The 26,400-nt window shown below is 47.6% G+C and overlaps 2 protein-coding genes and 1 pseudogene across 4 annotated transcripts in view; all 3 read right to left on the reverse strand.

Moving 5' to 3' along the window:
* Positions 1–999: 999 nt before the first annotated feature.
* On the reverse strand, positions 1,000–16,215 carry NEIL2 (nei like DNA glycosylase 2). The gene is made up of 5 exons (XM_080674315.1): positions 16,079–16,215; positions 12,745–12,884; positions 11,409–11,749; positions 4,004–4,200; positions 1,000–1,967 (listed from the first exon to the last, which is right to left on the reverse strand). The coding sequence occupies exons 2-5, from the start codon at positions 12,880–12,882 to the stop codon at positions 1,654–1,656; spliced, it is 990 nt and encodes a 329-aa protein (XP_080530441.1). The 5' UTR covers positions 12,883–12,884; positions 16,079–16,215; the 3' UTR covers positions 1,000–1,653.
* LOC308250581 (citrate synthase, mitochondrial-like) lies at positions 6,817–11,344 on the reverse strand (annotated as a pseudogene). Its single transcript has 2 exons — positions 11,333–11,344; positions 6,817–8,100 (listed from the first exon to the last, which is right to left on the reverse strand). The product of its transcript is annotated as a citrate synthase, mitochondrial-like (transcript).
* Positions 16,216–23,320: 7,105 nt separating the features above from the next.
* The window catches only part of GATA4 (GATA binding protein 4), a 59,554-nt gene continuing 56,474 nt past the window's right edge, over positions 23,321–26,400 (reverse strand). For both annotated transcript variants that reach the window (XM_080673944.1, XM_080673943.1), the window contains exon 7: positions 23,321–25,152. In XM_080673944.1, the coding sequence (XP_080530070.1) occupies positions 24,970–25,152 (183 nt within the window). In that variant the 3' untranslated portion in view covers positions 23,321–24,969. The remainder of the gene's footprint in view (positions 25,153–26,400) is intronic.

Genomic DNA, 26,400 nt, shown 5'->3' on the forward strand with positions numbered 1-26,400 from the left:
CTCCATCCTACTCTAAAATTTTCCGGGAATATTTATCACATTCTAATTTACTTATGATGTTTAGTGGCTGTTTTTCCTTACTAGAATGTAAGTTCAATGATAACACATCTTTGTTTTGTTCATGAACTTACCTCCAAGTATCTAGAATCATGCCTGGCACATACTAGGTGCACAATGAATACTTACTGAATAGCGCTGCTGTCTAAGCCTGACAGAGAGGAGGCTACAATGTGTGTGCCATTGGCCCTTGTTAACAGTGTGACTCTAGCAAGTTCCTCAGCCTGTCTAGACTTCAGTTTCCTCATCTATAAAACAAAGACAGTAAGCGTGAATACCTATCTTCATGTGTTTTGTTGTTGTGGAGTTTTATTGCAGCTTACGTAAGAACTAGGCTAAATGCTTTACATGGTAAGCAATCAGTACATATGAACTATTATACAGGTTATAGGTCTGCCATGAAGAGGCTTCCCCACTGTTGACAACTCTCAATACCTAGACAGAGGAGAGAAAAGGAAAGCCAGACATATCGGCCACTGTTTTTAATTCACTCGCAAATCACTGTCTTCTACATGCCACCGACTGGGGCCACAGAAGTGAAATCCATCTCTGCTTCACCAGCTCTCCTGCCACTGCAGTGACCGAGGGGCAGAAGGGCAGGTGTGTGCTCACCCCTTCCCTCTCCCCCACCCCCTGCCCCCTGCTTTTTTTTCTTTCCTTTTTTAATTGAATTTATTAGGTGGCACTGGTTAGCAAAATTATACAGGTTTCAGGTGCACAATTCCACAACACATCATTTGTACACTATACTGTGTGTTCACCATCCCAAGTCAAGTATCCTTCCATCACCATTTATGCCCCCTTTACCTTCCTCCACCTCCCCTACCCCCTGCCCTGTTCCTTTAAAGTGGATCCATCAGGCCACTTCAACAAGTCCTATGCAGCCAAAGAACTCAGTTACTTATATTTTAAGGACTATTCCTGCCAAATAAAGATGACAACAGGAAATATCCAAGAGCTTTATTTAAATGTCCTAGTTTCTTCCAGTTGTTGCTAACACCTTTACACTGTGACTCCACAACCTTGATTCCTGCTAGTTCCACATAGCAATGGTCACAAATATATCACCTTAGGAGGAAACAAGTAACTTTGTTCTAAAGCCCACTGGGCACATCAGAAAGGTGGCCAGCTCCCGCACCCCTTCCCCGCCCCCAAGCATGACCCTCATGCTACTCCATCCTCATCCCTGGATCTCTCCAGGGGGATGAAGAAAGATAATTCCATGTTCCTGATTCTCAAATGGAGGGCCTTAAAACAACCAAAGTTTCAAAACCCAAACCAAACCAAACAGAGCAATGGTGGGGCACAGCTATTTTCCACAGACTTATATTTTCTTTCCCGTAACTGTCAACATAACTTTTCTCATCTTTTACAATGGCAGAATTAGGAAGAATTAAACAACACTTAAAAAAGAATCTAACCCCGTGAAAACTCAACTTCAGTGAGATGAATATCAACAGGACTGATACCCTCCTGACCCACCCTCACCTCTAACTCCTGCCCCTAGTCCCAATCCCTGCTCACACCCCCTTTTTCTACACTCAAGCATCAAGCTCCCTGAAGGGCAAGGTTTTGTAAAGAAGGGGCCCAAGGGCCCTAGCAAAGCTGGACTTGCTCTGGCTCATCGGGTGGCAGCCTGGGCTGGCACTGGGGGCACCACCAGGTAAGCCTCTGGAAGCCACCTGGAGGCCCAAAGGCCTCCTTCCTGACCTGGTGCCCGGCAGGGCACTGCTCTTTCTGGTAGATCTGTGTGTGATTCTGTCTGCCCTGGAACTTGCCCTGAAGCCAGTCTGTACTGAACTCCACCACATGATCCACGAGGATCTCAAGTTGCCGAGGACTGAGGAGTGAACCGAGAGAAAGGGGATGGATCCCAGCTCTGTACAAGGCTTCATTCTTAATGATGTTCCCTGAAAGAAAGCAGGGAGAGGACAAGGGAAGAATCAAGGACACGTCTATAATGAAGCCAGCCCACAAAGTTAATGAAGCAGACTGAAGCTGGTGTGAGAGCAGCAGGGGAGAGCCTGAGGAAGACGGGAACCAGCTCTGCCGTATTTGGAGGCTCTTGGGTAAGTCTCGTAATCCTCGAGTTGATGTCCCTGTCTATAAAATGGGTTTGGTTCCTAGCTGGTTTGGGTCAGTGGATAGAGCATCGGCCTGTGGACTGAAGGGTCCCAGGTTCGAATCTGATCAAGGGCACATTTCTGGGTTGTGGACTCCATCTCCAATGGCGGGCGTGCAGGAGGCAGTCGATCAATGCTCTCTCGTCATTGTTTAAATCCCAGTTCATCCAGATCCTAGCTATGTGGCCCTGGCAAGTTTCTCAGCTCCTTTAGGCTTCAGTTTCCTTATCTGTAAAATGGGATGCTACCTAGCTTTTGTGAGCAGTAAAGAGAATTTACACACACAAATGCTGAGCACAGTGGCTGGTATATAGAGTACTCAATAAGTAACAGCTGTTACTATTGTTTACAATGTCAAACATAATGCCTAAGATATAAAAGTGTTTAAGAGGTATTATTATATTTCTACTCCTGCTTCATTCCCTATAAAGCCAGCCTTGATCCCTCCTTCCAGAGTCAATAATTCTCTTCATAATGTTCCAACAATGCACTTTCTTTAATCTCTACCAGGTATTTATTTCTGTCTATCTCAAGTTACGGTGAACTGAAGTCCATGCTTGCTGGGCCATTAAACAATAATCTCCTTAAGCAGCAAAGGTTGGGCTCGGTAGAAGGCAAGCGTTCAGCACGTGTGGAGTGAATGGATGAATGAAATCACTGTTCTTTCCAAGAGCTTCATAATCACACTCATGGCTACACACAACACTTCTCTCTAAAATTCACTGGCAGACTACCTGGATTCCTGTCTCACTGTACCACTTACTAGCAATATGTCCTTTGCTTTAATTTCCTCACTGGGAGAAAGGGAACACTAGCAAATTACCACCCTACAGAATAGCAATAAGGATGAAACCATGTGCCTGGCATGTTAAGTCACTTGAAAAATGTTGGCGCTTATTACTATTGTTCATAATAACGACCTGTTAGTAGAGCACTAGCTCTTACTATATATACTCTAAAGGCCACTCTGGAAGACCCTTTGCTTCTCAAGGTGCAGGGACTCCCATGGTCCTAACATAAAAATGCAAGGCCACTGTCTGGTGAACCAAACCAGTGGGCCTCGTCCCCCCTCAGGAGGTGAGCTGCACCTGCAGCAGAGAAAATGATGCCTTGGATACAGAGGTGACTCTGTCATCATCAGCTCACCCTATTGCCTCAGCAGCCAATCATAGGTGCCCCACTGCTGGAAATAGTCCAGCTAATTAGCTGTTCTAGTTGTCAGGTAGTCCAGCTAATTAGCTGTCCTAGTTTTAATTTCTCAACTCTTCCCTCCTCCTCAAAATGCTCAGTTTCACTGCACAGGAACAGAGTGGGAACTTGCCTCTTCACTCGTGTCTTATAAGATCCTAATGTAGAACTGAGACATCTCTGCTTTGACTAGCAGGCAGCTCCATCTGCCTGAGAGCAGCCCCCATTAGCAAATGCACCACTCTCCATTAGCAAATTGCATGGCTTTGGGTTCCTAACAGACACCTATCAAGCACCCCTGTGTCCCTGGTACAGTGCTAGGCAGGGGAGGACTTAAGGGCAGATGAGACATGACTCTGCCCTTTAGGAGGTCACACACTTTGCTGTCAGGCAGACCACTACTGATAACAGAATTGAGATATGAATTCAGAAGCCAGGAAAGAAGTCAGAAACTGCCTAATCTAAGTGACTCAGTTTAAACATGAGGGAAATGAAGCTAAAGAGGGTAAGTGATCACTGCAAGATCAGTAGTGCTCACACGTGGGGTAGGTCTTCATTTTGTGTCTCCCAGATAAGGGACTTTGCTATTAAATAACTGTGGGGATCTCATCTCATCCCTTTCGCATCAGTCATACCTAAGCCTGAGAAGCATCTTTGGTCCAACAGTGTATAGCAGACAGGCTGCTCCTGGCCCAGAGCTTCCAAGGCTTGTCCTCGATGGAACTTTTCAGATAAGATGTCAGAGGTGGGCTGGACCACTGGGGAAGAGCTCCAAGACATCTGACAATTATAAAATGCCAGGAAGCCGCCACTGCCAAAGTGCAGGACCAACCTGGGAAGAAGAAAAGATCATAAGCACATGGAGTGCCCACAATATTGTCAGGTCACATGTCCATACAGCTCCCACCTCCCATTAGGGTTAACCCGGGGAAGCTAAGGTCCCCGAAGAGAAAAGGGCTCTTATATGCCAGAATCATAAAAATTTCAGGGCTAAGTGGAGTAATGAAAAGAAAACAGACACATAGCTCTTCGTTTTTCTGGTAACAATATATGTTCACTGAAGACAACTCGGGGTGAACAGAAAGGCCTAGAGTTCAGGAGCTATGGCTACCTGCACAAAACAGGGTTTATTGGAAAGAAAGACAGACAGATGTGAAAGAGGCATCACTCCTAGTTTCAGGCAAGATTTACCGAGAAAGACACACCCAAACATACTCGCATGGGCTTCCTGAACCCCAAGGACAGAGGAGAAACCTTATGAACTTTGATAAAGAAATAATGGGTTACTCTGTAAGGGAAGATAATGGGGCTGGAACTGGACTCCACATTGGAAGGAGAGTGCTATTCATGCAGCTGACCTGGATGATACTCTTCTGTAAAAGTAAAAGTGTGACTTTAAAGGAACAGGAACTTAGAAACATCTATGCATAGTATCTGATGTGATTAATTAAATCAGCAGGATCTCAAGACAGGGAAAGATGAAAAGGGCAGGCATAATAAGCAACACTGGGTTTTGTAATATTTCTTGTGAAATCTAAAATGGATTAATTATGATAGTATAACTGAAAACTACAACACAAGTGTTAGGAAAGAATTATTTGAAACAAAATATACCTATTTTAATATGTTTTTAAAAAATATATATTTTTTATTGATTTTAGAGAGGAAGGGTGTGGGAGAGAGACATCAATGATGAGAATCATTGATCGGTGGCTTCTTGCACGCCCCCTACTGGGAATTGAGCCTGCAACCCCGGGCATGTGCCCTGACCGGGAATTCCTAGGTCAATGCTCAGCTACTAAGCCACACTGGCCAGGCAATATGTTTTTAATATTTATTAGTTTGGGGTTTTTTTGTGAATAAAAACATTTATTTTGCATTTTATACAGAACAACCTGGAGTCTGCAACATGACTTGACCCAGGGGTTTATAGACAATGTATCTACCTGAACAGTGTGGTTCTGGGGGTTGGGGAGCCACACAAACACGGGCAGGAGTTGTGAGGTAGGAAGGGGGACACCACAGGAGTGTGTTTTGATTCTTTCTTGGAGAAAAGGCAGTAGAGCATTCTGAGTCACTGAAAACCTGTGCAGATGGGGCTTCTACAACCAACACTATACCCTGAGCCCTTAGGGATGGGGCAGGCGGGATAAGGACCTTGATACATAAAGGGATACTTCCTTGTGGCAGGGGATGAGGAAGGAGGCTTACCATTCTTAATCCCTCAGCCCTAGGACCTGATATTCAAAGGAGAGCATGTCAAACTTAGGTCATTTCCCTGCTCAAAAAAGGTGCTAGTACCCCTGGGACCAGACCATGAAGACATGATGGTCATTCCCACGTCCCTATTCTAAGGCCCACACATACTGAAATAAAGGGGGGAAAGGTCAGAGAGTAATGGCCAGTTCATGTTAAGCACTGATAAAGCCAAATGACGGGAAAGACCCATCATCAGACAGTGGTTTCTACAACCTACTGAATGAGGTCTCTAGTAGGGACCGAGGCAGGGAGGTCCAGAGCATTCTCAGCTTGAGGCTCAGCATGTAAAGAAAATCTCAAAGGAGGCATTAAAGTAATGGGGACTAGAACATTTCCAGATCTTACTTTTTATGGGATTATTTTAAAAAGAGAAATAAATTCTGACCAGTTTGCTCAGTGGTTAGAGTGTCAGCTCCAGGACAGAAGGGTCTAGGGTTCAATTACAAGTCATAGGTACGTACTTCAGTTGCAGGTTCCCCAGCCCCAGTAGGGGCACATGCAGGAGGCAACCAGTCGGTGTGTGTCTCTCACACTGATGTTTCTCTTACCCTCTCTCTCTCTTCCCTCCTCCCACCCTTCCACTCTCTCTAGAAATCAATGGAAAAAAATATCCTCAGGTGAGGATTAAAAAAAGAGAAAGATAAAAATCAAATACTGGGTGCCAGTAACAACGAATTTCATAACCATTATGGTCACCTGGAAGCATAAAAAAATGTCCAAAGCATGTCCAGCTAACTAGGAAGTGTCTGTGCACGTGGGAGAGGGCAATGGGACTTGGTAGAGCTGACAATCCAATAGGATTCCTATGGAAACAGAAGGGGCAGAGTTCTGGTTTGCTGGCCTACTGAGGGCTGGGCAGAGTAGAACCAAAAGCTCCGGAGTGACTACAGATTCTCTGAAATCAGCTTTGACACAGGGAACGAGGAGCCAGATTCTCACTCTAGAGATGGTGGGGGGGCCAGAGCTAACCCACACCACATGCATTAGTCCTGGTCATCCTACAGCTGATGGGCAACTCATTCCCATCAGGGGAAAGGAGCTAGTTAGGGAAAAAGGGGTCACTTTTCATCTTTTAAAATCCTCATTTATATTTTAACCTCAAATGTATTATCAGTGTCTCAGATTCAATTTAATCTTAAGTCTTTAAAAGCTCCCTGAAACAAAAACCATACTTTTTTTCAAAGTTCCTTCACTTCCGATAGTTTTCCTTCAGTTCCCAGTTTTGCCCTGGCTTAGAATCCACAAACTTCATCAAACCATCAGTGCTCATGGACTTGGGCCTCTTTGGAGGGAAGCCTAGAGATTGGATCCAGTGCACCCAATGCTCATAACACCCCAAACAGGACTGTGTAGTAACTCTTTTCTGTCATGTCATCGTACTAGAGCAGCATCTACATTGGGCCAAGGATTCTTGGCCTTGACCTGCTCTAAGAGGACAATGGGCACAATCTTGGACAGCTGAGCAAGCAACTTAAACATGGGGTCATGAGGCAGGTGTTTCAGAGCAAACTTTTGCTGACACATGTATCAGGATCAGTCTTCCTTAGTAGTGCATGGCCATACCCTGGGACAACCCACCCTGAACTGAGTGTGTTCCAGATGTAGTCTAGTAACTTCTCATCTGACACACCTTTGCCAACTTCCTTCTGTGGATGCGTTAGCCAAACAAGCACTTCCTTATCTGCCAGTCCATGTAGGGGCTCTGCTGCAAAGGACAGGTAGGGGTCTGAAAGGGTACTGCCCATAAGTGGCTGCTCTGAGCACCTACACTGCCACCTCCATGGTCACTGTGGGTGGTGAGGTACAAAGCACATGAGCTCAGTAAACTGAGCATAGGCATAGCCTAACATGTTGGTGAAATTGTGGGACCAGTCCAGCTTAGTCAATGGCCCAGTACTGCTGCCCTCCAGTACAGATTTCAGCAGATCTTTGCAGCAACACAAGGTAGCTTTGCAATCAGATCCACACAGTTTTTGTAAATCAGAATCAATACTTGGTTCTATTGACACCCTCTGCATATGCTGTTACTTCCCACTGTTGAGGGCTGTAATGGTTGCACGGAGCTGAGACATGGGGTGTAGATTGATGGAAAAGGCGTCCAGCATGGTGACCACATGAGGAGGCTGAGCTGCCCTCTTTGTCCACTCTTTTGAGAGCCAAGATACCTGCTCCTCTGCTGGGATTGGCCCAGTGACCAGCAGCCAAAATAAGCCCTCCTGCAGGGGTTCTTCCCCACCCTTAGCCTCGGGCAGCTGTTTCTGGCATTCAGGGATACTGTAGCCTCGGAAAAGGATGCCCTCATCAGGATCAAGAAGTGATGTTTCCTATACCAATTCCTTCATGCCTCTCATGCCACCAGACATCCTGTCCACAGTGATCTGACCACCACTGTCTGGCTTGTTCCTTAGGTATCAGAACAGCCAATACATCTTTCAAATTCATGCCTTGCAGCAAGAACAAGACAGGATGTATTCTGGGTTCCAGGCAGTGAGGGGGAGAGAGCTGCTGCAGGAATGAGAGCAGCTGCTGGTGGACAAGGTTCTTAATTAGTTTAATTATATATAATTAACTACATAATTTAGTTAATTAACAACCTGGAACTAAAATTCTAAACTACTTTAGCAAATGCAGGAAATGGGGTGGATATGACAGAAAAAAGTAAGGGAAGTAGAAATATGTTAAAGTCTCATCTCAGAGGGGTGGAGGAGAGTGACCAAAATGCCAGTTTCAATAATAAGGGAGAAGAGTTACTAATGTAATGCTATTTCAAAAAATTTATGGTTAAATGTCAAATGTAATTGAAAAATAAATTTAAAAAATTTTAAGTTGCTGGTTATAAACTCAGAAAAAAAATATAGGTATAATTTAAAGATAAAATTATTACCAACAGAATGGAGATAAATAGCAATATTTCCAAATTAACAGGGGGAAAAGGCAGAAAAGAGACAATAAATGCCACAAAAGAAAAGGAACAAGGTATAATGAAATGGCAAGTAGAAGAAAATCCAAATATCACAGTTAAACCATCTGAAAACAAAGTTTCAGTTTGAGTTTAAAGAGATACAAAAGCCTGCCTCGCAGTTCATAGGAGACATACATACAACTAAGTGAGAAAAGACCACGTGGGGTGGGCCGAGGGAACAGAGTGGCACTATTAACATCAAGAAAAGCAGAATTCCAGATGCAAGAGTATCCTTGCCCTTTCTGTCTGTCTGACTGTGGCAAACAAGATTGAATGGGGGAATACAGGAGGGGAAAAAAAGGAATGAAAAGAAAGAAGAAGAAAAGCAGAATTCAAGACCAAAGGCTGTTTAAGAATGAAGCTGTAGCCCTAACCGGTTTGGTTCAGTGGATAGAGCGTCGGCCTGCGGACTCGAGTCCCGGGTTCGATTCCGGTCAAGGGCATGTACCTTAGTTGCGGGCACATACCCAGTAGGGAGTGTGCAGGAGGCAGCTGATCGATGTTTCTCTCTCATCAATGTTTCTAACTCTTTATGCCTCTCCCTTCCTCTCTGTAAAAAATCAATAAAATATATTAAAAAAAAAAAAAAGAAGAAAGAATGAAGCTGTAAAGAACCTACGAGTCAGGAAGCCCTGCTGCCTGGGACCACAGGTGAGCAAAACACACACACAAAAATGCTTAGAAAGATAAGAAGAAACTTTATAAAACCACGACTACCCTGGGGGACTGGAACGCTCCTCTTCCCACGTTGGCATATTAAGTATAGTAAACAAAAAATAAGCAAGGACAGAGAGAAGTTGGGTTATCAAAGCTATAAACCTGTTCTTAACATTTAAAGATTGTTTGACTTTGAATGAACATACTATCTTCATTTATGTACATAAAGTATAAGCAAAGGTCAATTGTGTGTTCAGCTGCAAATCTCAATGCCAAAAGTATAATCCAATAAAAATGATGACCAAACATTCAACCATTTGGACAATTAGGAAACACTTTCTTGGGTGGGGAGGGGAACCGCAGTTAATCCTCACCCAAGGATATTTTTCTATTTCATATCTGGAGGTGAAGCCTCTAGAAGGTGATTTTCAGAGAGAGCAGAAGGGAGGGGGAGAGACAGAGAGAGAGAAACATCAATGTGTCACATCGATTGGTTGCCTCCCACATGCACCCTGACCTGGGATGGAGCCTGCAACTTAGATACCTGCCTTTGACCAGAATCGAACCCAGGACCACTCAGTCTGCGAGCTGATGCTCTATCCACTGAACCAAACTGGCTAGAGCAGGAAATACTCTTACATATAGAGTATATAAAACTAACATTATTTATTTGAAAGACCAACAATGTAGATAAAATTCTGGCAAGCCTAATTAAGAAAAAAGGGATGGGGAGACAAAGTAATGTATAAAACATGAAAAATGAGAAGGGAGACATAACTTGACAAGACTTGAAAAGTAAGAGAATGGTATGTGTTAACTCCATGACAAATCTGAAAACCGAGGGGTGAGCTCTGTTAGTGGAAGAGCATTTAAATTCCCCTAGCCAGCCCCGGAGCCAGCTTCAGGCAATGAGAGGTTTGCTGGACATTCAGAAAGGACTCTCTTGTCAGGACGTTCAGAAAGGACCCTCTCTCTTCCTCTTTCCTCTTTCTTTGTGTGGACATAAGGTCTGGAACTGCAGAGCCTCTTGCTGCTGGTTGAAGGACAAAACCAACATGTGGAGAAGTGCTAAGACAGGAGAATCACAAGAACCTCAAGCCAAAAGCTGGGAACTGAGACAACACCAAGGCCCACCCTCCCGCTGAAATTCCAATTATGTGAACCAAAAAAATCTCCTCCCACTTTAAGCCAGCCTGAGTTATTTTTACAGTCCAAAGATCCTACTGGCCCGACATCATACCATAAAAAAGGACTATAGCTCTGAGCATAAACAAAAAAAGAGAGAGACTTTAGAAAATAGAAAAGCAGTGTGACTCGGGTAGAAGAGGCCTTCTTTAGCAAGAAGGGTCAACTTAAGAGTTATCAAGAAAAATATGGACTTATCGAGGTGATCACTTGGTAAGTTATAGAAATGTCAGATCACTATGTTGTAAACCAGAAACTAGTATAATATTCGATGTCAACTGTAATTGAAAAATGAAAAAGCATTTTAAAAAATACTGACATTGACTACATAAAAATTAAAAATCCTGAATGCCAACAGGCACATTGTGTCAAAGGACACACACAGGAAACCATATTGGGACCACACATCACAAAGGGTAATACACAAGATCCAAAAGCTCCTACAAAGTGATCAAAAGCACACAAACAATCCAATGCTAGTAAGAAGCAAGCAAGCACCTTTGCAAGGCCTTAAGAATGGTCCACAGGAAGAATGCTCATTCTCTTTGGCCAGCAATGACTCCTCTGGATGTGTACAGTAAGGAAATAACCCTGAACATGGATAGAGTTTTACGAACTAAGGTAGACTCAACATTAATAGATTAAAAACTGGGACAATTCTGTCCCTAAATTCAGAGGGCACTCATCAAGTTGTCCAATGTTCTTCAGAGACATCCACCCACCAGGACCACGTTCGTTGGGAAGATCTCCCCCTTTGCTAAGCTGACCCAGGATGTCACCCTTCCTCTCTGGGTGCAGACCACAGTCTACTGTCTATGACAATAGACAGAGAAATGTCTTCTCTCTCCTTGGATGCGGACTGCCGGAGAGCAGGTTGGATAGCCACCTGAGTGTGCCACACCCTGGGGGCCATGTTAATATGTCAGACCTCACAGAGATGCAGACACAGCCCACAGCCCACTCCACCACACCATTACCTCGGAATGGGGTCCCTCCAGTCACCCCTCTTGTTTGCTTTCTTTGCTCTGGAGAATTCGTTCACCCAAATGCTGCCAAACAGACCAAAGCTGACCTGCAGCCACCTCTGAGCACCTACTGCTGGGCTGTCTCCCCCCAAACACTCAGAACCATTGTCTCCACTGTCAGACTGGGAAGACTGGTCTGAAATCTTCTGGCTGTCAGGACCCAAGGTCTGCTTTTGGTCCCCAGCCTCTTTCTTCCTCTCTCCTTTTTGTAGAGGTTCTGGCAGTGGGTTGTTGCCGGGAGACTTGGTTTCTTCATCTGGATCAAATCTAAGGAATAATTTCTTTCCGTGGACCTAGAAAAAAATAACATGACCTAAGCCTTTGCTTATAGATATGTTTGTACACCACCCCCCAAACCCCAAAATTCATATGTTCAAACCATAACTTGCAATGGGACAGTATCTGAAGGTGAAGCCTCTGGAAGGTGATTAGGTCTTGAGGGTGAAGCCTTCATGAATGGGATTAGTGCCCTTATAAAGGAGTCCCCAGAGAGTTCCCTTGTCCCTTCCACCATGTGAGAACACAGGGAGATGACCATCTATGAGCCAGGAAGCTTAATCTACCAGCACCTTGATCTTGAATTTCCAGCCTCCAGAACTGAGAAATAAATTTCTGGATTTGTAAGCCACCCAGTCTGTAGTATTCTATTATAGCAGCACAGACAGATAGAGGCTTACAGACCTAGAAAGGGGAAGACTAGAAGAGGTGTATGAGCCATGGTAACATGAGCTGACAAGAATGGGGGCAGAGTTGGAAGATAAAGGAAGACTTGCTCACGCAGGGGAGCAGCATGGCAAAGCCATGGGCGAGGAGGACTGTTAGAGGAGCTCCAGAATGTTCAATATGATTGGAAGAGAGATCTGGGGCAGGGTCAGAAGTGTGCTAGAGAGGGAGGCACTTGAGGGAATTCTGACTTACACTCAGGGCAAAGGTGAGGCAGGTTGGAAACTCTATCAGAAGGCTATGCTCTTTGCTTACGTCCTTGCTGGCCCCGTGGGGCTAAACATGGTTCCCAACCAAAGGTGCACCTCAGTCAGCTGAAGTGATCAGAATCTGCAGCTTGTGCATGTGTATTTTTTACAGTTCCATGGGCCACTGTAACGCCCACTTCTGGCTGAGAAGTATCAGACTGAAAGAGGAGCTGCATGGAGTCCTAGCATGGTTGTCTTGGGCTCAAGGAAGTGATGGCATGGAAAGTGCTGAGATAAATTCTAGGGGAGGCATAGGATATGCTCAGGGAGCAGGCCCACCTGTGGGAGGCATGACCACCAGAAGATGATGGACTCACCTGGGTGTCCTGGAACCACAGGGACTGGAAGCTGGCAGGGTTTAGCTTCTTACTGCTGCCCCCTGTCTTGACCACCTGCTGCCCCACAAAGGGGGAGGTCAAATGGTGAAACTTCCTCACTGACGGCCCTTCTGGCATCCCTGCAGGCGGAAATGATGTAGCTAGTTTCTCTCTAGCATCTCTGCTGAGTGTCAAGCTCTGAGCTTTCAAGCAGCTATTTTTTTAAAAATATATATTTTATGGATTTTTTACAGAGAGGAAGGGAGAGGGATAGAGAGTTAGAAACATCGATGAGAGAGAAACATCGATCAGCTGCCTCCTGCACATCCCCCACTGGGGATATGCCCGCAACCAAGGTACATGCCCTTGACCGGAATCGAACCTGGGACCCTTTAGTCTACAGGCCGACGCTCTATCCACTGAGCCAAACCGGTTAGGGCTCAAGCAGCTATTTTTTGCCACCAACATTTAACGGTACATATGACCAAAAAGGGAGTGTGGCTTGGGAGGAGGGTCAGATCAAAGAGCGGAACCAGCTGAGCCAGCTTCCCAGGGAGGGTTTCCCCTTCCAGCTCCTCTCACCCTTCTTCATGTGGCAAACAATTAAGCACCTACAGAGTGCTAGACAGCATCTCAGGGCACCCTCTATTTTGATCCTGTGGCAGCTTGAACAGGAGCGGACTCTCGTTACCTTTTGCCTGGACTGTGGCCTCTAACTCATCTCCACACTTTCTCTGTCCTCTTCCCTCCTCCCCCAAAACCAATCCAACCCACTGCTGCTGATTTATTCCCCCCTCCTTTTTTTCTGGAAAGAGATGATCACTGTAGGGAAAGCTATAAGGGACACAAAGACACAGATGTGGATCGAGCCCTCCCAGAATCCCCTCACAATTAAGGGTGCTGTGTTGAGAAGGCTAAAAAGGGCTAATTCCAATGTAACCCTGATATTTGGGGGCTAGTGATCTGAATCCATGCCAGCAAGCTCAGTGTACATTCTTGATAACCTATAATTAAGTCACTACCTCCTTCCCAAATACTGGTCTTGCAAAACCTGTTACAGAGGCCATAAAACTACGAACAGTGCACTGCCCCGGAGGGAGGGTTATTAACGCTGGGCCAGGCCAGACCATCAGATATGGCCTGGAGACCCCCAACACCTGGAGGCCTTCTTGCAAGGCCCATGAAAAGGACCGGAAGCATAATCCATATTTTCGGGACAAAGACCACAGGGAGATATAAAAAGAAGCCCCATGCATGTTTCTGCACTCAGATTTGGAAAGCTATTCCCTGAGTCCGCCAGTGTATTAAACAGTGTCCCTCCTCTTCTTTAAGGCATCACTTGGTTTTTCTTTGGTCTTCTGCAACAGTGTATGTGACAACAACAGTGCAGAGCTCAGATTCATGACAAGTGCAGACACAGGGTCATGTGGGTTCAGAACAGGGAGAGGTCAATTCCAGCTTAACTACAAATATTTATCCCTGGTAATGGATAAACAGCTGGAGTTCCATTTTAACCCTGAATCAAATCCCTGCCCAAAATCACCCAAGTTCACTGAGACCTTGTGTAGGCATTCAGATGTTTGAGTCTGAGAGGTCTGCATCCCAGCTTCTCAGACACAGGAGTACCACCCCCTCTCGCCCTTACCCAGGACACACTATTTAACTACCTGTTTCCTCACCTGCACAGGGACTCAATAAGTAAGGAAGAAAACCAAAACTCTAAGTGGGCACCTGGCATAGCGGTAGCTAGTGTATTTCAGCAATTCTAAAAAACATTTTAAAATCCCTGAAATGAGGATGCCTCTTACAAGTCATGCTTTCTCATAGCTTAATTAGTAGCGCATTCAATAATGTTTATTTTAAATTTGATGGTGTCTGAGAGTCACTAAAATGTAGCAATATTCCCCTAATCAGACTTTCAAGACACTCAAGAGCAGGCGTCCTCAAACTACGGCCCACGGGCCACATGCGGCCCGCCGGGTGCCGCTGCCTGTCCTGCTTAGCAGCCGACTCGTCCCAGGCCCGCAGTGCGCATAGAAATTTGTTCATAGTTTGTTTTTTTTAAACTATAGTCCGGCCCTCCAACAGTCTGAGGGACAGTGAACTGGCCCCCTGTTTAAAAAGTTTGAGGACCCCTGCTCAAGAGTCTATAGGGACAAAACTAGAGACTTGCCCTAGCTGGTTTGGCTCAGTGGATAGAGCGTTGGCCTGCGGACTGAAGGGTCCCAGGTTCGATTCCCATCAGGGCACACGCCTGGGATGTGGGCTCGATCCCCAGTAGGGGATGTGCAGGAGGCAGCCAATCAATTATTCTCTCTCATCATTGATGTCTCTCTCTCTCTCCCTTCCTGAAATCAATAAAATATATTTCAAACAAACAAAAAAAACAAAAAACAAAAACTCGATACTTGCAGCTGATCTTAACCTCTGCCAGCTCTCTGTGCCCAGGTCATCTCCAAAGGAGGAAGCTTCTGGAAAAGCCTCCCTCTGAAATGCACCTAATCCTTAAAGTACCCTAGACCCATGGCATGTTTAAGTATATTTTTGGAGATGGAAAACTGAGCAGCAAATTGCCTCTACCATAGCCTTAAAAGATTAAAACGAGAAGGGGCACATTTTTTTTAACCCTCACTGGAGGATATTTTTCCACTGATTTTTAGAGAGTGGAAGGGAGGGAGGAAGAGAGAAACATTGATGGGAGAGACACACAAGGATAAGTTGCCTCCAGCACGCCCTCCACTGGGGTCCAACGAGCTTGCAACTCAGGTATGTGCCCTTGACCGGAACTAACCAGAACCAGCGACCCTTCAGTCCGAGGGCCCACGCCCTGTCCACTGAGCCCAAGCTGCCAGGGCGGGACGCAGATTTGACAGGGAAACCACGCCTGCCCTCAAGCCCTCTCCGGCGGCTAACGGCTCGCAGCAGACCACTCTGAAAGCAGGGGAGAGGGGCGTCACCGTCATCCTCTTTTCAAGGAAAATCACTCACTCCCGACGGGAGAGTGAAAAAGGATGCTCTCCCCAACTTTCTCGAGGTGAGGGGGGTGAGAGGTGGGCGCAGAGACAAGACTGAAAGGCCCTGAGGAGTCTCCTAGGAGGAAATGCAGGGAGGCACAGTGGCAAGAAGCCCCCGGAAAAAAGAAATTCGGCCAGGGGTGCGGGTTCCATGGAGACGCTTCTAAAATTTTCGTAATTTGTGTTTTCCCGCTGATAACGAAGTGACGACAACGCGCGCAGGCGGCGGCAAAGCTCGGGACAGGGGGCACTCCGCGCACCTCCGAGGAGGGAGCCGCCGCCTCTCCCGGCCCACGCGGAGGGCGGGCGGCTGCACTCACCGGCTCCGGCCCGCAGCCCCGGGGCGGGGGCGAACGCTGTCCTGGGAGCGGGGAGCCGGGCTCCAGCTCAAGGTGGGGAAGTGGGTGCAGCGCAAGGGTCCTCACGCTTGTATGGACACGTGACCGTTTGGGGCGGGCGTACAGCGGGGCTCCACACACCGGGGTGTGCGCAGGAGGAGGGGCTCGTCTCAGTGGGTGGGCGGGGCTATGCGTCAGTCGGGGGCGCGAGGCTCTGTGGGAGCTCGGCCCCGGGCGGGGCGGGGTCTAGCGCGGGGCGGGGCCGCCTTTGGTGGGGAGAGTGGGAGGCTCCCGTGGGTGTCCCCGAGGTCCCGAAGGAACCAAGGTTGGGGATAAAAAGCGGGCGTGGAAGGGCAGTCAGAGACTGAGAATGAGCGGACGATGGAGAAGAAACGCAGCGCCTTTGGAACGTTTATTGTCTCATGAGACCGAGGGTTATAGGGAAAAGTTAAGTGACTAAACAGGAGGACTTTGGGTGGTTCAGGCAAAGGCAAGCCTTTAAGTTGATTTTGCTCAGCTTCCGAGCCGAAGCGAGGTCATTGTGAAAAGGAAACAAGTTGTCAAGAAATTCTCATGACATCTTCAAAGGATGGGATCTTTAACTTTATACTAGTATAACTTGAATATTATAATTGAAATTTTTACCATAAACAAATGTTACCTTAAAGATCATATTTGTATATTAAAGTTTAATTTCAAAGAATAAAAAGATAAAATAGTAGACTATTTAAACATAATTATGTTCCGTGTTGTTAGTTCTCCAGAGAGCATGGGGAACCTGCACAGGAAAGCAGGCCCTAGCTGAGAGGGCCCTGGGGGGGTCTGGGCCAGCACAGGAAGACAGGCCCAGTCCCTCCTTAGGTGGTGTCCTGCTGATTGGGAGGGAGCCATATAGTATAGATGGCCTTGAAGGGGATTGGGCAGGAGGTGAGGAGAGAAAGGCTGGGATGGCTTGGGATCCAAAGGGAGCTCAGTACAGAGGAGCCCTGGAGACAGACTGGATGAGGTTTGCAGGCATGCAGTTTCCAGGAGGTATCCAGCCTCTTTCTATATCTGGCCTCTTCTGGAGACTAACATTCTCACCACAGAATGGCCCCTGCTATAGGATCAGGCACACCCAACAATAGCTTTCAGAGCCCCTAATCCCCCATTCTGTAGACTCTGGCTGAGCTGGGAAGGAGCTACAATCTTTGGCTCACCTCTTGGAATGAATGCCTGGCTCTTAAGAGGTCTCTGCTGAGGCCAAAGGGCTACAGAGTTGAGAAAAGCAACGGTTCACAGCTTGACTGTCATTTATAATAACAGTTGTTTGTTGAGCACATATTATGTGCAAGGCACTCTTCTAAGCTCTTTACATAGATTGCCTCATTATTAGTTGTGGGAAGACAAGCAAGTCACAATACCTCAATCTATCCATGTATTAAAGTGGGATATCTATTTCATGATGTTTTCATGGAAATATTAGAAAGCAGGGATTCTCAAACTTTAATGTGCATATGAGCCAGCCTGGAATCTTGTTTAAATGCAAATTCTGACTCAGGTTAGGAGCAAGGCCCAAGATTTTGCCTTTCCTACAAGCTGCAAGGTGCTGCAGCTGCTGCTGGTTCAGGGACCACATTTGGAGAAGCAAGGACTTAGAGCACAGTACTTGGCAGTTGGTAGGCACTCAATAAATATTCTTTAAATGAATGATTAAATGAGATTATTAGATGGGAAACATCCACAAGTTGTAAAGTGCTGTGCAGGTGTATAGAACCATCATTCTAGGACAGTAAGGCTGGGAAATCTGCCTGGAAAAGGGCAAACTCCTAGAAGAATAACTATAGAATGGCACTTAGAACATTATTTCTACATCAGGGTATCTGGGCCCAAATCCCATCACTCAGCCGGCAGAGCTTGGGCAAATAATTTAACCTTTTTGTACCTCAATTTCTTCATCTGTAATAATGTGGTGAAATGCCTACCTCACTGGGCTCCTGTGGGATTTATTGAGATGATACATCAATCTCTTAGCACCGGGCCTGGCAAAGAGTAATAAATAGCTCTATATGTTTTAGTTATTATTACTATTTGCCCCAAATCCCACAGGAGCCTGGGGGGGAGGGGGTGGTCAGCACCCAGCCTTCTAAGGGCCATGGAGCCAATTTCTCTCTCATTTGTGCCCCTGATTTCTCTAACAGGGTTAAAGTTATAATGCTCATAAAGTCTATTAAAATACAGCCACCTCCAAGACAGCAAGAAAGGAAGTGAAGGAGAAAAGCAGTAGGAATTAAATTGCCAAGGAACGAGTTTGGGGATTCTGAACCACATCAAGGAGGGTTCATATGTCTGTAGAGACCATTGGGAGCACCAAGGGCTGAGAGTGTGGCTCCTGTGTCTATTCCAGTTGGCCGTCTTTTGGGCATGTGACTGTGGACAGTAAGCCCTATTCCCCAAATGGTTCTAGTTCCTTCTTTCATTGTGTCTAAATTGGGGGGATTGGAGAATTTGGAACCAAGGATCCTCCCCAACTTCTAGAAAAATGTTGACTTTGTTTTGGAGTGGGACCTAGACCCAGGCTGCGCGGGGTTTTCCAGCTCTTTGGGAGAGGTACTTGTGGAGTGTAAAAGCCCCAATTCTGGAGTCAAATAGGCATGGTTTGAATGCTAATTCTGCACAAACTAGTTCTGTGATCTTCACTGAGTTACTTAAAATCTGTGGGCCAGTATCTTCTTTGTGTGCAAACTGTGATTGTGATGATATATGAATGTTTTATGTGCATATAAAGCTACTAGAAGCGTCTGATGTGCAGCAGTGCTCATAAGCAGTAGGTACCTTTTTTTTTTTTTAAAGCAGAATTTCTGGGCTGATCTCAAGTTGCTTGAAAATCAGGCTAACATTATGAAGGAAACAAGGTAGTAGGAGGACACAGGCGCCCCCGTGTGGTGAGTGCATTAACTGCAAGGGCAGTACCTTTATTCCAAACTCAGAGCCTAGTGAGGGGTACGTGCTCAGTAAGTGCAGCTCTCCCTCACACCAGCTCTGTGGCCTTGGGCGAGTTCCCTCCATGATGATGGGACAAGAGGGTTTGGACTAGATAATCTCTGGGACCCTCTCATGATCTCCAAATGTGTCAGGCACCCAATCCAGGCAGCCTTTTTCCTAGAGGGTGTGGTTCCGTTTTCTTCCCGTTTCATTCTCCCAGAACAGTTATTGGAAATCTTACCAATACTAACATCCCAAAATCCTTAGCAACTGGTGTCCTGTAACCTCATCGTACTCTTATAGACTCCAGCCCCATACCCTCTTGTAAGGAATGGACTACCAGGGATTCCTCAGCCCTGTCCTTGTGTGGACAACTAGATTTTAAGCTGCAGTACCTTCCAGGAGCCTGGGACAACTCCAGGACCTTGACAGCTGCCCTGGGACTGTTCGACTGCTTGACTTTCATGGCTAAACAGGATTTAGTTGCCCCGTTAAGTTCTAGGCCACCCTAGATGGAGCTGACCTAGTCAGTTTGATCAACACAGACTTGTAGCATGGGACTAAACCAGAGCCCAAGAGCAGGAGTCTTAACCTGGGGATACGGAGAAGTTTTCAGAGTCCCAGTGGTGTGCAACATCTCAGGCTATGTGCACCTTTCTGGGACAGTGGGCACAGCTTTTGTTACATTTTTAAAGCCGTCTTATGACCCCAAAAGTTAAAAAGCCATTGCCCCACATGACAGGGATGACTTACTCCAAGCATTCTCTATACAGGATCCTGCAGGAAGCCTTGGAAGTGTGTTCCAGTCCCATAACCCGCAGTCCCGCTCAAATCTCAACACAGTTGGGCAGTGAGGGGAGACACCAAGGTCGTTGGGTGGATGTAGGAAAACACACCAGAACTAAAACATGCTGTCCCCTTCAGTGTGGCAGCCACAGAAGACCTGAAAATGTTTCCCATCACTTCTGCTTCCTTCGCTGGGACTAGCTTTCAGAGCCTACAGTGCATTCTTCAATAGCTCTTCACTGGTGGCAACTGTCTATACTTTGAAGGGGCATTTAGAATTAAGAACAGTGACAAAAAATTGGTCAGGTGATGTAATTATTTGGGATTCCAAACTAAATGTGGTTAAGAAGCCTAGGCCAATAGGAGCAGGTTCTGGACAGCGTCTACACGGAGTCCCAGCATGCCTGCAATATTGGAACATGAATTCCTAGGTGGCTACTTTGAGACACAGTGCTCATTTGGATGTGTAGCTTCCAAACCATTTTTAAGCCTCATTACTCGGGTCACAATAAAGGTACTGTTTTCCACTCAGAGAACATCAATCTGGAGTCTCCAGGAGGAACATTTGGGGGCCCCAAGGCTTCATTTTTACCAACAAGAATGCATAAGACCCAGTGAGACCAGAGCCACTTTCTTCCAACTCAAGATTTCAGAGCTGCTGGTCCAAAGTCGGGGATGCCAGACCCAATTCAATGTGACCCTAATGAGGTAGAATGCTACATCTACATGGTTTACATGTAATTGTAATTCATTACATATGAGCACATCCATTTTCAAGAAGAGGCAGCACAAATGACTACAACCATTGTAAGAGGAGTTTTAGTATTGACTAACTAGAATTAACGTCTTGAAATCAGATTCACTGATTAGGAATTCGTAACTGCCCAGTGATTAGTAAAAACCTCTTATAAACCCAGTCGGGGAGAGGGGGCAGTCACATGTTTATTTCTCAGGTGAAGCAGGGCCACCACACTGGAGGACTGAAGGCAGTCACGAGAACAGGTGTGTGTGTGTGTGTGTGTGTGTGTGTGTGTGTGTGTGTGTTTCCTTCCCTCGAGAGGAAAACCTCCCTGCATAGGGGAACCTCCTGGGCCCAAGAGCAATGGGTGCCTCGCAGGCTTTGTCTGATTCCTCTCTTCTTGGTCACCTCTCTACAAAACCTCAGGCTTCAGTCAGAAGAGTGAACTAGCAACGCACAAACCCCAAGAAACCTGGACTTTGAAAGACTAGGTCTATTTTAATGTCACCTTCACTTGGGTTATTTCGTTCTCCTTGTTAGTGAACAGTCAGTCTTTTTGCAAATGCCCCTGCCACAGCCACTGGAGGGGAGATAAGAGTCACCCTAGAGCCAGGGGTGGGCAAACTTTTTGACTCGAGGGCCACAATGGGTTCTTAAACTGGACCGGAGGGCCGGAACAAAAGCGTGGATGGAGTGTTTGTGTGAACTAATATAAATTCAAAGTAAAGGAGCAGATGGGAGAGCAAGAGAACCCTCCGCTCTTTCGGCTCCGCGGGCCGGATAGAACAGCCGAATGGGCCGGATTCTGCCCGCGGGCCATAGTTTGCCCACGGCTGCCCTAGACCCAGAGTAGTACAGAACAGCAGTACTCCCAGGAGGCTACGGGTCAGAAACCAAAGCAAGTGTCCAGGGGCAGGGAGACCTGGAGGTCCTACTTCCCAGGCTAAGCCTTGAAGCTTGAAGGCTGGTCCTTGGTCACGGGATGATGGCATTTTTGTGTTCTAGCTTCAAGCAGGGCAAGGATACAATCTGAATAGAGTTCAATGTCATAAAATGACTTAAATAAACAAAAACCAACCACTTCCACTCCAAAAGCAGCTTTCCAAATGGCTGCTTCTCATGCACTCAGTATCCTAGTCAGTATGTCATGTTCCAGGGACTCGGGGCTAGGGGTGGGGTCATCCAACCCCTCCCTCCCCTGCTCAGCTCCATTTAGTGAATGTTCAGTCAATATAAACTTAACTTGCACGGCTGTCAACCCCAAGCCAAACATAATCACAGCTAAATCTGCTCTACTCACCCCCTAAAAACATTCAAAAGTCAAATATGCAGGAGTAACGCTCTCCAACTGTCACAATAACTTGACCTGTGCTTCAAAAGGTTTTCTCATGGCCAGAGGTGAGACTAAGGGGATGTGAGGGATTTATCTGGACACATGCTCCCTCGCTGCTTCACACACCATATTAGGCCCCTCATTTATCCTAAAGATGCCAGGATTGCTAGCCTTCCCCCCTCCCTGCATCCCCCCCCCCCCCCCCGCCGCCCTGTACCCTTCCCCCCAGCCACTTCCCAACCATCTGGGAACTGCGTCCTTTAGAATATCAAAATCGACCTCCTCTGAGGATACATTTCATCTGGGAAAGCAACCAAGTCTGGTGAGCTCGGAGGCTGAGACAAGCTGGATAGCCCCTCTGGAGTGGAGCAGTCATGACTATATAAGGTCTTCTGGTATCGTATATGATTTGGTTCTGGAAGCCATTCCTAAAGGGAAGTGGCAGAACGTTTTCAGCAAGGACTTCATCATCAGGGAACATGCGCCTCGCAAGGCCAACATAAATCCTGGGGCGGTTTATTTTTGGTTTTGAAGCTCTTTTTTCCTCGTAGTTGCTAGAGTTCTCCCTCTGGATGGTCCCTACATTCCATAGGTCTAGCTGTTCCTGAGCCTACTTAAAAGCTTTTCTGATTTGACAAAGCATGGTGGTTAGAGTGTTGTTGCTTTTTTCTTCTGAGCTGCTCAAAAATAACAGGGGTGCTATGAAAAGTCAATGCCCACCAGTTGCCCACTGGGTTTGGCATAAGCCAACTGCGAGGCAGGAAGCCACCGGAGACAGTACTGAGTCAGGATGGATTTTTTGGTCTGGGTCCCTCCCCTCCCCCCGCCCCTCTTCACTTTTAAAATGAAGCAATTCTGGAGCCTAAGAAGGTGAAGACAAATGGATAAAGGAGACATTTCTCTCCTCTCCCAGTGGTGTGGAGCATCACTTGCCCCTCGAAGGGCACCATATAGGAGAAGCGGAAGATGGAAGGGCACCTCAGGGTGACCCTCGGTACACACCTAACTCAGGTGGCTGGAGCGATCACTGCCCCCAAGCTTTGCCTCATGTTCCGGCCTGTGATCCCTGAGGGGAGCTCTAAAAATGGCCACTGGGCATCAGCTGATGGATCACAGGAACCTTAGTTAACTGACAGTTGAGCCAACCCTCTCCCAGGAAACCAAAGCCTAGAGTTGAGCTGCCAGGGTCGCAGACTAGTCAGTGGCAGGGCCAGGCTGAGCGTTCCTTTCAGCAGCCACGGCCACACTCAGAGGACCTGGCCAACTGCAGACAGAGAAGGAAGGAGATGATTTCAGGTGCCGCCTGTGAGTGGATCGATGAAGGGGCCGCTGTGACTCAAGATTGCCTTGCAAAGGGCATCATAAAAGCTCCGAGGAAAGACATCTGAGGGAGGAGGAGAAGGGAAAGAGGAATACAGATAAATTTATTAGTTAAATACTGATTTTACAGCCATTTCACCTTAAGACAATGTTAACGCGTTTGTGGGTTAGGGAAAGTATAGGAGGGTGGCCTTCAGGAAAGAAAGCAATGTAAATGATGATTAAAGCAGAATCTTGGTTTAGAGATATTCTCTGCTACAGCCTGTAGGATTTGGGGGTGGGGAGGCTGGGTGTTCAGGGTAGGACGCAGTAAGGCCACCGTCTGTGACAGCTCTGTGGATAAGGAGGACACAGAGGGAGGAGTCTGTGAGCTCCGGCATCACAGGCAGAAACAGCAACGTGGAGCTAAGAAAAAGGCCAATTCCAGTCCAGCACCGGAGAGCCCTCAAGGCCCAACACAGTGTCTTCTCTTGGCCGTCGTCCTCTTTCTTTTCATGAGTTTTGTTGTGTTTACTTTGAATTTATGTTGCAAAACCGCTAGCTTTTCACCTCTTGGACAAGAGATTTCTGCTGGAGAAGGATGCCAGGTGGGTACTCTGCACCCCTTGGGTGGATTCGCTGCCTGGCCCAGAGGCCCAGCTCCTCAGAACAGAAGTGGCATCAGCAAGATCCAAGTGCAAGCGAGTCAGAATCCAAGGAAAACCCTGCTCCCCATTCAGCGCCGGCCCAGCCCCAGGGTGTCCGGACAGCCTCTCCAGAAGGATCTCAAGTCTTAGGTAAGTGTCAGTCAAACTCGCTTTAGCAGCAGAACCTTTTTTGTTCTCACTCAGAACTCCCTGTGCATGATGGGGCGGAGGAAGGATTTTTGGGGGCAAATTTAGGGGGCTGCTGTTCAGCTAAACTGCTGAGCTCTTGTTTTGCTAAGGGAGAGACACGGCCAAGCTGAAGGCAGGCTGAATCGCACAGAGCAGTGGAAGGGATTTTTCTTTTCATAGGCTTTGGGGTGAAGAGAAGGAGCGAAGGGATGAGGCCGTGAGCCGGGAAAGGAACGTGGGGGAGGCGACATTGCCAAGTTGAGATTTTGCAAAGCCATACTGCATGGTGGGTGAGGCAGCCTCTCCTCCATCTCCCCACAGAGCACCCAGTAACACGGGCGACGCCCAGCATTCCTGGAGCCAGGATTCAGTACTGAGGGGTGCAGGGGTGTGCTGAGCCCGAAGGGGAGTGTTGGGCATAGGCAGGAGCTGCCTGGAGGGGCCTGTCACATTGAAAGGCACATGGATGCCCTGGCTCAGGCTGGAGCAGGGTCCCAGCACCTGCCCCTCTCCCCACCCTCAGATCCTGGTGCCGGGATCACCACAGGAAAACCACCGTCTCAGGCCACAGTGATGGAAGGGTAGAGAAGGACAGCTCATCTCTTGTCAGGGTGGAGTGGGGCAGAGAACGAGAAAGAAGTCTCCAGCTCCATGGAAGGGACTTGAGTATGCTCCTCGCGAAGGATGGGTGCATCCAGATCAGAGTCTGGGCTCGTCCCGGCCCCTCGTCTTGAAGAGGCATCTGATGAAACCCTACACCCACTCCCCTAACCAAATCATTGACTTCAAGTTTCTTCCCAGTTGTTCTGGAGTCATTCCCAGACAGAGCAGGCTGGCCGCTAGGAGCCGGTCCTCGCCTCCGCGGTTCTCTAAGTCCCAAGTCTGTGCAGGAATCTGAGGAGGGAGGAAGGTGACATTATGCAGTGATTATGTCCCCGTGACTGTCGGCCAAGGCCAGGCTGTTCCAAGGGTCCTGCTTGGAGCTGGCCTGCGGTGACTGGCTGACAGAAGCTGCGTAGCCTTGTGGGGAGAGCTTCAGGGACGAGAGGACCGGGTGGATGGAGGGCCCGTGGCCGGACATGGCGCTGACCGAGAATGTCTGCAAAGCAAAAAGGGCAAGGTGAGGTCAGTGGGGTCACTCCTGAGGGCTCAGGAGGGGGAACCCCATTAGGTGAGGTGCCCAGGCTGGCTCCCACGCCTAGAAGAGGGACCAGAGGAGCGGCTAAAGGACAAAGGCAGGACCCAGGACCCAGCAACACTTCCGTTTCCTCCACCCTGTGCTGTGGGTGCAGAGGGTCGGTGTGATTCATCAGCTGCCACTGAGCACAATGACCAATAGGTTGCGACTACTCTGGTTTCTCTGAAGGCTCTGATAGTTACCCGAGACATTTGCTACAATCTCATCACCATCAGCACCCCACTTTCAAACAGTAGCCGTGTTCCCATCTGGAAGGGGCTCCTGGCTCTGCTGGTTCTACAGAGCCAGCTGTTCTTCACCCCGACAGCAAAGAGCTGGTTAGACATGGCCTCCCTCAAGGATGGGCGGGGAAGAGGTCAGCATTAATAGGAGACTGTGACCAAGAACATCCGGATCCCAAATGAGGGGAGCCACAGAGAGAAGGGGGTTCAGGAGCAGGGATGCCATCATTTCCAAAAGAAAATGAGGGGACTGCTGGTCCATCTTCTGGGCACACAAGAAAGATGGCCCTGCAGCTAGCCCTCATGAAAACGACATGCTGCCTGTGACCTCCTCACCATCCCCAACCCACCCACCTGGCCCTCTACAGGTCTATGCCTCTGCCCAGGCTGCCTGTGACCTCCTCACCACCCCCAACCCACCCACCTGGCCCTCTACAGGTCTATGCCTCTGCCCAGGCCAGGAGGGTCCTCCTCCTTCCCTTCTTCCTCCTAACATCTACGCATCCTTCAAGGCCAAAGTCAAATCACCCCTCCCTTAGAAGACAGAGGAGCTGCCAAACATTTGTCTCTCACAGGTGTGTCCAGATCATTGTGGCTTGATCGGATGTACCGGCAGCCCCTAGCCCAGCCTTGGGCAAACTACGGCCCGCGGGCCGGATCCGGCTGTTCTATCCGGTTCTCTTGCTCTCCCCTCCGCTCCTTTACTTTGAATTTATATTAGTTCACACAAACACTCCATCCATGCTTTTGTTCCGGCCCTCCGGTCCAGTTTAAGAACCCATTGTGGCCCTCAAGTCAAAAAGTTTGCCCACCCCTGCCCTAGCCTCAAGTGGGGCCCTGAGGGCAGCGGGCAGAGGACAAGTCCCTCGGTCACGTGCTCCAGACCCCAGTGCCAGCCTGGCCACCTGATACTCTGGAACCTACTTCC

The sequence above is a fragment of the Plecotus auritus genome (genome assembly GCF_963455305.1).
Source record: "Plecotus auritus genome assembly, chromosome: 6".
Taxonomy (NCBI): Eukaryota; Metazoa; Chordata; class Mammalia; order Chiroptera; family Vespertilionidae; genus Plecotus; species Plecotus auritus.